At 41.5% G+C, this 14,063-nt stretch overlaps 1 protein-coding gene across 1 annotated transcript in view; it reads left to right on the forward strand.

The window, feature by feature from the left end:
- The first annotated feature begins 1,386 nt into the window (after positions 1-1,386).
- The window catches only part of rbms3 (RNA binding motif, single stranded interacting protein), a 334,351-nt gene continuing 321,674 nt past the window's right edge, over positions 1,387-14,063 (forward strand). The window contains exon 1 of the mRNA XM_072448061.1: positions 1,387-1,537. Within this exon, the coding sequence (XP_072304162.1) occupies positions 1,403-1,537 (135 nt within the window). The 5' untranslated portion in view covers positions 1,387-1,402. The remainder of the gene's footprint in view (positions 1,538-14,063) is intronic.

The raw sequence follows: 14,063 nt of genomic DNA on the forward strand, positions 1-14,063 counted from the left end.
GTAGGATTCTGATTGTCCCTCTACGATTGTGTCATGACCCGGTTTAAACTTAAAGTGTGTGAAAGCGTTCATCTCACTTGAGAGGAAATGACCTCCTCCTGTTTCAGATTAACACCCCGGCACTGAACCTGTGGCTGGACGTGTTGGGCTGAGTTTGGGTTTGCTCCGTCCTCTCTGGTTCTGGTTCCTGTTTGATGAATAATGTGTCACTGGCAGCTTCTCTGAGCCCAGCTGTAGAGCTCTGACCTGAGTGAGAGTCCAGTTCATGAGGCAATGCTTATGGTGAAAACCAAACTGCTCTGACGACTTCAGGGAGATGTATGGTTTCTTTGCATGCTACCTTGATATTTCAAAATATTGGCAAATCCTAATGTACACATTTGAAAAAGATGGCCGTATAGTTTTGGAATAAAAAGCTCTAATGGGAAACATGATTCTGAAATGGGGTCTTGAAAGGTTTTTCGTCTTCTTTTTTGCTCCTTTTTTGCTTGCTTTCCTATTGAATCGTTTATTCAAAATTGATCTATGTTTACATAATGTGTAATTTTTTTATGCATTAGCCGGTGGCAAATTCATACATATTCAAAATGGCTTAGGTCTAGTTAGATTTGAGGTCAATAGAGCAAACCAGTCGCGAATCGCAAATGTGATTGGGTTTGGAAATGCAGGAGAAATGTATTGGCGAGTTGTGAACCATTGAATCTCCTGTTGGTGAAGGCTTTACTCAACACCAGCTGTCGCACTAGCTATTTTGAAACGTTTAATTTAATATTAGAGCCATATGATTAATGCCCCTGAACATGTTTAAATGAGGTGTCATCCACAGAACGTGTAAAGCCTGCCTGTACAGTGTGCATCCCCAGTCTTGTTAGCATGCCCCTTATGTGCTGCTTCCTTTCCCTCTGTGCTCCAGTGGACATGTGAAAGCCCCATAAGCCACACTGTCAGCAGAGTCGACCCCGGATACTTCCTGGACCCTGGCGATCCATAACACCAAAGTGAAAGCCCGCTGCCAGCCTGTGTAATCCTGCCATCTTATCAAACCAGCCATCAGCATTTCTTCTCAGTAGGAACACATCTCGAGCGTGACAGACGGGGTTTCACAACATCTGGTGCTCCCACGCAGAAAGCAAAAGTGGGAGAAAAAAAAGTACAGTCTTGATGTTGTGGTATGAAGATTTGAGTGAACATTTTTGGTGGTTTCGGGTCGGCGAGCGGGCGGTTGGTTGTCAGTGCTCGTCTCCCAGAAAGTAGAGACTGCCTCGGTTTGATCTTATTGACCATAACGTTGGGCGAAGCACGCATTTTCGACCGTTTCCCACTAAACCCTGACCCCCTCGCTCCTGTGTTTTTTGTGTTGCAGCCCGGCGCGGCGGTCAAAGGTCACTACAGCGGTAAAGGCATGAACACGAGCTGGACGTCCGCTGGCCCGGCCTCTCGGAGCAAGTCTGCGCTCGCACGGACCGGTCTGCTGCATTACCCGTCCCAGCAGCAGACGGCGCAGACAAACCTTCCCGTTTGCACAGCACATTCGACTGTGAGTAAAATGTTTGCATAAGCTCTACATACTGAACAGCGAAGGGAGAAATGTGATGAAATTACCTTAAGATCTATGGTTTGTGCGCCTATTGCAAATGCAGTTTTAAGAGTGTTCGAAATCCTTCCCATTGAAGCCAATCCTAACTATTTACCTGAACTTGGAAGACTTTAATGCAACGCTTCATTCCTCTGTTTGTGTGAATACTGTGTTCATCGTAGATTGAATGTTCGATGTGGACAGGGTCACCTAAAGCTTGTGTAGACGAGAAATTCTATCGATATGTATCTGGCAATTTAATGCGCTGACCTCGAAGAAAATAGTCCTTATCCAGTTAGAAGCGTGACACGTGGTTTATATTAGTGTCAAACATTAAATCATATCTTTGTCATCAAATTCAGAATGCATGAATTGTGTTTGAACTTGCAAATCTCGTATGAAAGAAGTGGTGCATGCGTATCCTGCTTCCACAAATTTGATTAGTCTTTTCAATTGAATTCAGATGTAAATTTGGGAGGTTTGTTCAAAATTTGTACACAGCTGTTAACAAAAAGAGATTTGTTCTGTTTCCAGCTTGCATAACCATGTAAAAAAAACGAATTCAATTTTGGCTAGTGGAATAGTCACAGCATAACGATAAAAATGTCACAATTAAATGGTTCTTTGCGCTTGGTGACAGTGTGTTGCGTAATAGCCGTGCACCACATCACACAGAGGAATGTTCCAGGCTATCCCTTTGTCCTGCTGTGTTCTGTAGCGCTGATCTTTCCCACAGTCTTCTCCAGAGCCCTCATAATGTTCCTCATAATTCCTCTTTGCCTCATTCCTGGGCCTTATCGCTTCCTGTCTCTCCCCCTCCCGCTCGCTCGGCAACTTAATTTGTTTTCCTTTCATCCGTTGATTTTATCGACAGCGCAATGAGCGACTAACACAGGTAGAGAAACTTTTGGATGGCTTCCCCTGTCATTATGCTCTTAATTAATTGCTGTTCCCCAATCCGTTTGAATTTGATTTTATTTGCGCGATATCGTTTTCTAATGCAACACGGGGAGTGTGACTGGAACTGGATGCGACGAGCCAAAATCGAGGAATTGAATAATCAGTGTCTTGGTGCGGCAATGACAGGAATTGATTTTGTATGGAAGAAAGAATTTTGTGTTTTACTTTTTTTTCAATAATCTCACTCATATTCACAGAGCATGGAGACTCCTCAGAAGAAGCGCTTGCATGTGAAAATAAACAAAATGTGTCAGGGTTTAATGGTGTTTGGATTACTATTATTTCTCTTAATTTTTCAATTCCTGCTACTCTGAAAGAAGAAATCAATGTTGTTGTTGTTTTTTTTTTAATTCAAACACACACTGAACATCAACTAGGCGTGTAGAGCTGGGTTTCGATTCAAATTTCAAGAATCGATTCGATTCCGATTTTTACGTTTCAAAATCGTTTTTTTTCCGATTTCTCAGATCCCATCCGATTCGCTCCGATTTCGATCTGATTTCCGATTCGATCCGATTTCGATTCGATCCGGGGGTTAATGTTATTAAAAATGAAAAATGTATTTGAACCGTTTCCTTCACTTCATGACTGTGTAGAGAAGCAACATATTAAAACTAGTATTATATCAATATTAAACAGCAAATCTTACAAGTATTGGTAGTTACTGATGGAAGACTGAAGAAAAGGTTAAGGGTCAATCTACCTTCAAGAAAGATAATCCAGGACAATAAATGGAGGACATCATTGAGGTGACTACATCTGCAACAGTGGATTCTACTGGGACACTAACCAGTGCATTATTATTATGCTTGAAAATAATTAAGAATTCACCCAAAAGCGGTTGCTACCAAAGCAAGCATTTTTATTTTAAAACTGCTCACACACTGCCAGTTCTGAAACTGGAAGTATAAAATGTAAACGTTGAGCATGTAAAAAAAAAAAATAATAATTACAAAAAATGAATAAAAAAAAATAGATTTTTGGACGTACGAATCGATAATCGGTCATTTCAATATGCGAATCGATTAAAAATCGGAAAATCAATTTTTTCAACCCAGCTCTATAGGCGTGGCAAATAGTGCATTAGGCCTCATTATCTGGCAGTATAGGGTTATATCCATCTCCTGGAGTCTCTATTTCAAATGTTGTCCCTATAATAACTCTCTTTAGACGAGACACATTAAAACGTTTTGATGAATCGGTGAATTCTCATTTTTGTATTGTGTTGCGTTCCGAAAAAAACAAATAGAAAGTCATTTCCTTATCACATAATCGTGCTTGTGTTGTTGTGCCTTTTACAGCATTTAATATCCAAATATCCAAAGTCTATAAGAGACAGGCTTCTCGTTGAAAGCCCTTCCTCCCTGCAGCCACTCTTTCTTTGTGCCTCATCGTTTTTATTGCTATTGTAATTCTGCCATATTAAATGCAAAGAATGCCCAGCAGAAATGGGATGGAAAACAGAAGTGATAGCTCAGTGCAAGTCTGTCTCGTCAGCGAAGAGGTGAATAAATAAAGAAAAAGTATATATTGAGGATCCAGCTGAGATCAAGCAGCTTTGCCTCCCGTGGCTCTGTAATCACTATAGAATATATACATTTCCACTGTTAATATGGTGGCTGTGGATCCTCAAGGGCACGGCGGTATAGGCAGAACAACAACAGCAAAGTCATCTGGAAGTCAGGAAATTAAGTGTCTGTAGAATAGAATAGAATATGTGACTTTCATTATGTTTGAATATGCAAACATGTTTCCTACAATATCACAGTCAGTTTTATATTTACCTTCAAATTGCTTTACAAAACTTCCAAACCTAATAATAAAGCACATAGTTTGGCTCCACTAAACACAAAATGACACAAACCTCTTTCGACAATACACATATATTTCCTATAGCTTGACAAAACATTGCACGGATGCGTTCCTGTTGAGGCCCCTGTGAACCCTGCCAAGCACGGTTCCTCAGGCTAAAGCTGAGAAATTAGGAAAGAAGATCTATGCCTTGTTTTATGCTCGACGATTTGTGAATGTGGAACTGATCAGAGATATTGTGGGGAGTTTAAGTGGATAGTCATTTCGATAAGAGGTAACTGCAGAATTGAGTGACACTTCAGTCTTTACAGAAACCCTAAGGTCTTGGATCTAAATGGTGTTCAATTTGGTTTAAAATAATAATAATCTGATAATATGTAGGTGTTAATATTTGAACGAGGCGACCTAATCTACATATTTGCTCTTACTCAAGCAATATTGCCTTTTCCGTCCCAGCAAAAAATGGTGTACATGAAAGCAAACTCCCGACTGTACAGCAATTACGCATGGGACTCATTTTGAAGGTGTACAAAAGTCACGGAAATGTGTGTTAATGAAACGTTTTCTAAATTTGACTCTTAAGAGCATAGAAATCTTGCCTGCTTTTCTCTGCATATCCTGGCGCTCTCAGTCTGGTCACCACCGCCTCTACTCAGGCCAAACTCAAACAGAACTGTGCAATCAGGTTTGTTTATTTCGGGGACGTGTGTAAAACTAAAGCGTTTAATGGTCAAAAATCCAACATCTCAGCATTGTTTTTCAGTCCTTATGTTTTGTCCTTTCTTCATCCCCTTATTTATCATATTTAATGATACTGACAGAGCCTGCGTGTCCCTGATTGGCTCATCAACTTGTCAATCACGCCCATTTGAACTCGGGTAGATGAAACTGGTGAACAGACTCTACAGTATGTAAAGAATTTGAGAAGCGTGTTTTCTTGACTGGTCAGGAAAAAAGGAGATCTGCCACAACAATGGTTAAAATATACACATTAAACAATGCTAAGGGGCAATACTCTACCCAGAAATAAAAATTGAAAAAATCTGTTGTTCTGATTTTGAGTGGCATTTTTGTCTTCAATCATTTTGCTGCGCACGCTGTACGTTTTTTCAACATGGTTTGGATGTGTGGGCCGTTTCGTTGCGGGTAGACTTCCTCTTTCATCAGATTTTGCTTTATTGTATCCAGATGTTTTGGAGTCTTAGTCAATCTGGCAACATTCAGTCCCTGATATTACACATGTTTGTTAAAGTGTTTCTTGATTTCGCGTCTAAGGCATTCGGCAGAAACATGATCGTGCATTTGAGCTGCCTTAATCACACTGTTGGACAATTTAACATGCGTGCAATCATCAACTACCCAAGATTTTAGACTGCCTTTGTAATGAAAGTGTTTTCGTCCAAGGACATTGAGATCTGATGATAAAAATAACATGACTCATTCTATGGTCTAACTAATTGAAGGAATATTTTACATCAACACTGAAAAGGACACACCTCTAAGTGATTTTCTTTCTGGGATTACAAATAGTTTGAGAACATTCCTGTTGGCTGCATATGCACTTTTTAATTTATTACAAATTCTTGTCATATCAGCCTGAGATAAATGGAGCCATCAATGTTTTCTCTGACAACTAACTTCCCTGTGAACTCTTGAAGTGTTACACAAGTGGAGTTTTAGTGTAATCGTGACCAATCACAGTCTGCACATACAACACTGCATTGCATTACATTGTGGCCGTGCAAATCTTTATTATTATTATTTCTTTACGTTTGCGACCTCAACTTGCCTCTTAAATATTCACTGTTTTTGTTTGTGTTCTTATTTTTTTTGCTTTTTTATCGTGTTCTTATGTTTCATTTTTATTTATCTTGCATTTATTCAATTCAAGTGTTTTTATCGCTCACAAATAACTGGACAATCATGCATTCACACTCTGAGCAGGCTTGCCTCACCACAGATCTGACTTGTAACTCAGTGGTCAGTGGTTCCTTGATGTAACGTAGCGCTCTATAAACGTGAGCAGGCATTCATTGTTTCCATGTAAACGGATATGTTTAATGCCCAAGTATGGGACATTCCAGGCAAAGCAAAGGCACCTGCATTTAGATAAGCTGTTTACACAATAAAATCAATCTATTCAAATAAACTATTGTAATCCAGATAGTATATTTTGTTTTTAAAGACACAATCACAGTCTTAATTCCGTTGTTAAAATTACGGTAGTTAAAAAATCATAAACGTGCACGAGAGAGACTTGGCTTCTTTCTGTAATACACAATTTTTTCACAAAAAGCCCTATTTTCAAACGGGAGTTTTCTCAAATCAGAATCAGAAAAGGTTTATTGCCATTGCTAATGAACAGAATTAACAGAACAGAACAGAATTCTTCATTGCCCTCGGGATTGCCATGTTGTTTCTTATTAAAAAACAAATAGCCATCTGAAACCTGTTGTGCCTCCTTCTATTTGTCTTTTAAATCCAAACTGTAAGTGATGTGATGTCTTCTTTTGGGTGATATTTCCTGACCTCAGAGCTTCCCCTTTGTTTCACACTCGCATTATTACATGTTGTATTTGTATGTTCGGCTGTCCTCTATGTACTTTGTTTTTTACTGCTCAAACTAATTGCCTCTGCTGGGAATAATGCAGCTGTCCGTATTAAATCTGAATCTGAAACTACAAACATCAATTTCATTTTGCTGTGTGGGTCCCAGCCTCAAACGTTTGGGACCCCCTGACATAGTGCACCCTCAATACATGTACACCACTCACTGCAGTTACCAACAGTAGGAAAATGACTGTGGTTTGTTCGTTCTCATATTACACGACGTCTGTGGTGGCTAGAATGCTGTGCCTGATCTATATTCGCTATTGTTTTGAGGAGAAAATCTGTCATCATCATATCGTCAGAGTAAAAACGTGTCAGCAATTTAGAACAGACCTCATTATGTTCTCAGTCCATCCGTACATTTTGAGTTTAGTCCTTGGGTCCATATTCATGAAGTGTAGGTGTGTGTTTATGCGGTGGCACCAGCTCTCCTCCCCATTTATCTCTCTTTGGGATAGCCCTGCTCTGGCACAACCCCTGGTGTTGTGATTAGCTTAATTGGCCATAACTCACAAACAGTCATTTATATCGGCTGACAGATGACACAGTCGTTTAGCTGAATGAATTGCGCAGGCTGGATGGCAGTCTCCGGCTAATGGCAGGTACAAAGTCAAACTTGGGTGACTGTGGACCACCCAGAAAATATGTAATAAAGCCATTACGGAGGGAATAAGGAGGGAGGATGTTGAAATTTCTTGGATGGAGCCCAAGTCTATCTATTCTTAATGACGAATTGGAAAGATGAGAGCAGGAATTTAGTCGAATGAGCCGCGCAGAAGTCTGGAGAAGACTTTGACAGAAAGCACATTAACGTATATTTTCGAGTCTCTTTTATCAGGCCTGGGATGAAGAACGTTTCTCATTCCCCAAATACCGCAATGATTCATCTTTGCCATGAGCCGGAATGGGCTTTGTCTCCGTAATTAATTTAGCTCTTGGGACCGCACTTGGATTCAGCCGTGTCTTCGAGGCCTAATTAAAAGAAGATTGTCAAACACATTCTAGGTCATGCAGCTAAGATTCTCCCGCTGTTTCTCGAGCTCCGCCGCCACCTTGTCCGTTCCCTGCGAAACCCTCGGTGCATTCAGGGGCCTCCGAGTGCACAAACAAACCGCTTTATTTGCTTTGTTGATCTCTTCAGGCACCACTCGAAAATTGAGACACTTAACGTTTGTATACCATCGGCGTGAATCGTTGGCGGCGCTAGTGGCCTTGTGTCCTGCATGTGTTCACCGTTGTCTGGGGAGAGTTTATTCGAAATGGCTGTGAAATCCATTTTGTGAAAAGGCAGCCACACAATTAACTTCCCATTTCCTGCTAAACGAGGATGTAAGTGCGCACACGGCCTCTGGTTAGGGTTCACGTTCTTTAAAATAGAATTATCGTGGTGACGCGTTGGGAAACACATATTGGCGCGGCATTTATCACAACTCTCCGGCTCGACTCTTTCATTTTTTTTTGCTCAAACTGAACAGACAGACGAGCTGAGGAGAAGTGCATATCTTATCCCTCTTCATAATGAGAATCAATGGCTTTAGTTACAGGTACCAAATGGCAGCGAAAGTCCACTCACACAAGCTGCAGTTCTGAACAATTAGCGCGGGCTGTCGGGCTTAGTGGCTGGCTCTATTGTAAGCGCTCTAAACCTGTTAGACTGTGACAGACCATTAAAAGACTGCCAAAGCTTCCCTAATTTGCCTCCGCGGTGCACGCCGAGGCGGAGTGACGACATGCCACGAGTCTCTGTCTAAAGATGCTTTGACTTTCTCTGACAGCCATTAGCTTAAAACACCTACCGTCCCCATTAACTCCACATTTTCTCATGCTATGGCTCAGATTTGAATTGATTTATATATGCTCACCTGTCTATTAGTGGTAATTTCATCATCTGCCATGGTCACCTACATAATTTGCAGCCCTAAATGGGACAAAGAAACCATGTGTGTGTGTGTGGGTAATATGCCCCCGAAAAAATTATATTACAATTTTGTTAGAGCCGGCTCACAATTACAGCTGCGCAATTCATCAGATTTTGATCGAGATTGAGATCATTTCTAATTGTTAATGAGATCCTTTGGTTATTTTAATCGAGAAATCAGCAGCCATTCCTCTTGTCAGTTCAAGCATGTGGTTTGAAGCAGAGTTTGGTTGGAAGAAATTTTACCTGTTTTTTCATACATATTTTTTTTTGTTAGATATAGTGCACTTTGTTTGTTTTTGATTCGACAAAATGAAGCAAAATCAAAAATCTTGTTCAAGCAATATTAGGGGTAAATATTTATTATTTTTGTCATATTGTCCAGCCCTACGACTCTTACATTATCGTTAATCACTACCATTATCGAGTCTATATTGTCTTTTTAATAATGTAACTGTACCACATGAGTACATATTTTCAGGACAACTTCTTGTAACACATTGATCAAATATTCAAATATTATTAACTATTCTCTCTATCTAGTGCCACGATGAACAGGGACTCTTTACTCTCCAGCACAGGCCAATATTTAGTTTTTAGTCTAAAGATTAGACTTTATTTTAATAACGCAAAAAGGGCAATACAGGACACTGCCCTCTCGTAGGTTTCCGATTAAACAAGGCTGTGGGTGAGTTTTAGTAAATTTAAGTCGCATTATTTGGAGAAAATTTTAAAAATCGGACATATTGACAAACAATATCGACATGTATTATTGGCCATCTCTTTCTTTGGATTCTAACCAATCGGCATCGGGCATGAAAAAGCCCTCGCCCAGTGATCTCAACCTGATCTCACTCTTTTCATCAACTATATCCTTTTATGGTTTGTTGACACTCATGAATTAACTGACCCTATTAATGCATTTTGTGAGTCCGTATTTTTGTCAAATGGTTCGGCTCCAACTCCATAATTACCGTAGCATTTGCAGCCAGGCGATTTTAGTCCTATAGCCTGCCAGTTAGTGCAAAGAAAATCTGTCTCTATTATGAACACTGAATACCCGTGATGCCATTTACTCGTTATGGATGAAGTTGCCTGAGACTAAAATCAACATCTTTTGAGGCATACACCTGTCCCATTTGTCAGTGCCTGTATCAGTGTTTAGTGTGAAATAGAGATTGCCTAGTTCACACCTGTGAGAGTCTTCACACATTGGAATCAACATTATAAGCCCTGTAGATCACACTTCGTCATCTGCTCCGCTTCTCTCCACGGGATTCACAAAAGACTAACCAGAACTTAGCAGAGCGATTTGAAACTAGTTCATCTGATTTATGAGGAGTGAGTAACATAGCCTAAAGAACGTTAACATATACAGTAAAAGCAAGAACAAAGAACAATACCTTTCCTTGCATAATATTTCTCCGCTTCCGAGCCTCTTTTGCACACTTTTTTGTGTTCAAATTTGGCGTTGTACTTGCCTATGGCTTTTCGGGTGGAGCCCTGAGGATTTTCAGATTTGCTTGGGTTGGGCACAGAAAGTACAGCCTGGACCTCTGGCTGAATTTGTCTGTGCAAAGCCATCAAAGTCAAATCTAAAAAAAATAAAATAGATTCACATTTTAGACTCAAATGGAGTGGTAATTATTTAAAAAAAAGATCTACTCTCATTGACTTCATTGACTAACAAACGTCCATATCATCTTCATTATTAATTTTGAGTTATTATACTTTTCCAGTCATTGGGTGGAAATGGAATAGAAAAATATTGATCAATATCAGGTACAGGTATTGTGACGTGAATGAGGCACCTTTTATCGGATTTGCCTAACTGGGTAACACTACGGTGGCTAAACAGGGATGACGCAATTATCCTTAGCGTTTATATAATTCTCCTAAACCCTTCAAACAAAGACCAAAGCACGCCAACTATTTAAAAAACTTAACTATATACATGAAAACCCTAAAAACACCAAATAGAATTAAAACCCATAAACCCATTTGCCACCCGGACAGAAGAACAGGAAGTGAGTAACATTCAATAGTTTAAACACAATTCACCAAAACATTTACAATACACTTTTTAAAATGCACAAATTTAAAATGAACACATCACTATTTTTAAAAGTGATGTGTGCTAAATGAAGGTGCTTGAAGTGTAAATAAACCCCCGTGGCAGGGCCTTCTTCAGCCAAAAGCAAAACTTGAAACATGCCCCTTGTGAGCAGGGCCCGGAGGTTTTGGAGAGGCGCGGGGGCGTGAGTGGAGCAGGTGAGGAGGCGGGCTCTAGTCTGGTGATTGACAGCTGCTGCCAACAGAAGGAAACATGACTGACTTTCTAATCTGGATAGGAGTGGACATTTGCGCTTGGATGACCTCTTTCCTCTCTTCTCCAGACTCGACGGGGCATCACGGCCTCCAGCGGGTCTGAGCGGCTCTGAGCGGCTCTGAGCGGCTCTGAGCGGCTCTGGGCCTGGACTGGTCGCTGACTCAAGGCGGTGCCTCCGTTTGGCCTGAAATCCGTAGCAGCCGAGGCAGTGACAGCTAAAGAGACGCAATGTAGTGGCAACAATTGAATCCAAAGAGGACAATGCAGGCACAGCTTTGGACTCAAAACTAATTTGAACAAATATGCACTAAAATGACAGAATAAGGCCAAGGATGTGCATGTATACCTATTTTAGACCCATTTACACAGTTAATCAGTTAAAAAAGGTGGTGTTGGCGTTTAGTTACTCTTTAAGAGTGTTACTACTGGTAACAAACGGCCTATACATACCAAAATGCTTAATAACATACCGTCTCTTCTTTCCTTCACATGGTTCTAATACCAACACCATAATATATAAGGTAACTATTAATTTGTGTCGGAAATTCTTGTAAAACATCTCATTAGCCCCAATTCTGAAATGATTGAGCGGCCACCTTGTTCACACACACGTAGATAGTTCTGCAGAAAGCTTTCCAGTTGTGAATGAATGTGTTTTGGGCAGATATTTCACCTTGCAGGCATTTCCGTTCGTGACCAGACCTTGACGTTCTCCGTCATTAAGAATTAAAGGGCCACGCCACAGGATCCCAGCGCCAGACCGCAGGAATACTCAGAATCCAGCCGCGCTCTCCAGCATGTTTCATTTCCCATTTGACAAGAACGCTCGGGCCATGCATATTCCTGACTCCGGCATGCCACCACTGTGGGTCAGTCGTGTTTGATATTAAATCTTAGAGACAATGCTTGAAGGGATAGGATTCTGTCTAAACTTGCAATTTATTCTCAGAGATATAAACGCTTGTTTGCTTGTCTTTTGGTGCTGTTTATGAATTTGATTGCCAGTTTAAAATGCCACTAAACTGTTAAATTGTATTTGCATAAAACAAATCTGCCAAAAAACATTGACTTTAAGACATATAATGCTCAAAATGGAGTAATGGGTAGTAGTATTTTCATTGTTTATTAAAGCAAAATACAAGAAAGTACTTGACGACCACTAAATTAACCGAAAAGTCCCACTGCATAATCGTAAAAATGAGAAAATAATATTGTGGCATTTGTACGCAATAACTACTGTATGAGTAATTTTAGTTTCAGTTTAAAATGTCCAATACCCTTACTTTTTCATTCAGAACGTTTGTCTTTAAAAACCTTTAAAATTGCTCTTTGTCACACTGACTTTATGACCCTGAAAGTCTGATTTCATAAAGACGGTCACATAGAAGAAGAATCATCATATTTCATTGTGTTGTAGCCTTGTACTTTTAGCTCTATACTTGCACACTTATTATAAATAAGTGTTAAATATACACTTTTTCATTATTAATCTTTTTATTGCACTACAAAAAACCTGAAACCTGTTGTTCCATTAGCTAGGGATATTGAACTATTGGCTATTGGCATGAGGCCATATTATCTGCCCCGGGAGTTCTCACATGTGATTTTGATCGCAGTCTATGTGGCCCCGTCTGCCAATGCTGAAGATGCTTGTGAAGCACTGCTCTCCTGCACTTGTAGGCTGCAAACACAGCATCCACAGGCTCTCTTCCTTATCTTAGCTTATTCTTCTTCCCCCCTCCCTCCCCTGGGCAGCTCGGACCACAACCTTGTACATCTGAGGCCTGTGTATGAACCCATCGTGCGCAGGCAGCCTGTGGTGTCCCGTGAGGTGAGGATGTGGTCTGCTGAGAGCGAGGAGGCTCTGAGGGACTGCTTCAGCACCACTGTCTGGACTGAGCTTTATGACCCACATGGGGAGGACATCAACACCATCACAGAGTGCATCACGGACTACATCAACTTCTGTTTTGAGAACATTGTTCCCTCCCGGACGGTGCGGTGTTTTCCAAACAACAAGCCATGGATTAACCGTGAACTGAAGGCTCTGCTGAAGGAGAAGAATAGAGCCTTCAGGTCAGGGAACAAGGAGGAGCTGAGGACTGTGCAGAAGGAGCTGAGGAGGAAGATCAGGCAGGCTGAGGCCGGCTACAAGAGGAGGATGGAGGAGCAGCTGCAGCAAAAGAACATTCAGGGAGTGTGGAGAAGCCTGAAAACCATCTCGGGCTTCAAAATCCCCCCTGCCCAGACAGAGGGGGATCTACAGTGGGTGAATGATTTAAATGCTCACTTCTTGAGGTTTGATCGGTCACCCGCCCCTCCCCCTGCACAGCTGCATGCTCCCTCTTCCACAGCTGGACAATGCCCTGCATCTGTTCCTCTTCGCTTATCTGCCCCGGACCATCAGCTCCCCACTTCGCCTGGACTCACCCATCCCCCCAGCACACGGTCCCCCTGCCAACCACTGACTGTCACAGCAGCACAGGTGAGGAGTGAGCTGAAGAGGATTAAAGTGAGGAAGGCAGCAGGACCTGATGGCATCAGCCCCAGGCTCCTTAAGTCCTGTGCAGATGAACTGTGTGGAGTTATGGAGCATGTCTTCAACATGAGCCTGAAGCTGAGGGTGGTACCACAGGTCTGGAAGACCTCCTGTCTGGTACCTGTGCCTAAGACACCGCGCCCCAAAGACCTCAACAGCTTCAGGCCAGTGGCTCTCACGTCCCACCTGATGAAGACACTGGAGCGGCTAGTCCTGGACCACCTCCGCTCCACCGTGAGCTCAGCCATGGACCCGCTGCAGTTTGTATATCGGTCTGGCATCGGAGTGGAGGACGCCGTCATCTCCCTGCTGCACCGCT

The sequence above is a fragment of the Eucyclogobius newberryi genome, unplaced genomic scaffold (genome assembly GCF_026437365.1).
Source record: "Eucyclogobius newberryi isolate DKJ021-1_F unplaced genomic scaffold, fEucNew1.0.hap1 SCAF_16, whole genome shotgun sequence".
Classification (NCBI taxonomy): domain Eukaryota; kingdom Metazoa; phylum Chordata; class Actinopteri; order Gobiiformes; family Gobiidae; genus Eucyclogobius; species Eucyclogobius newberryi.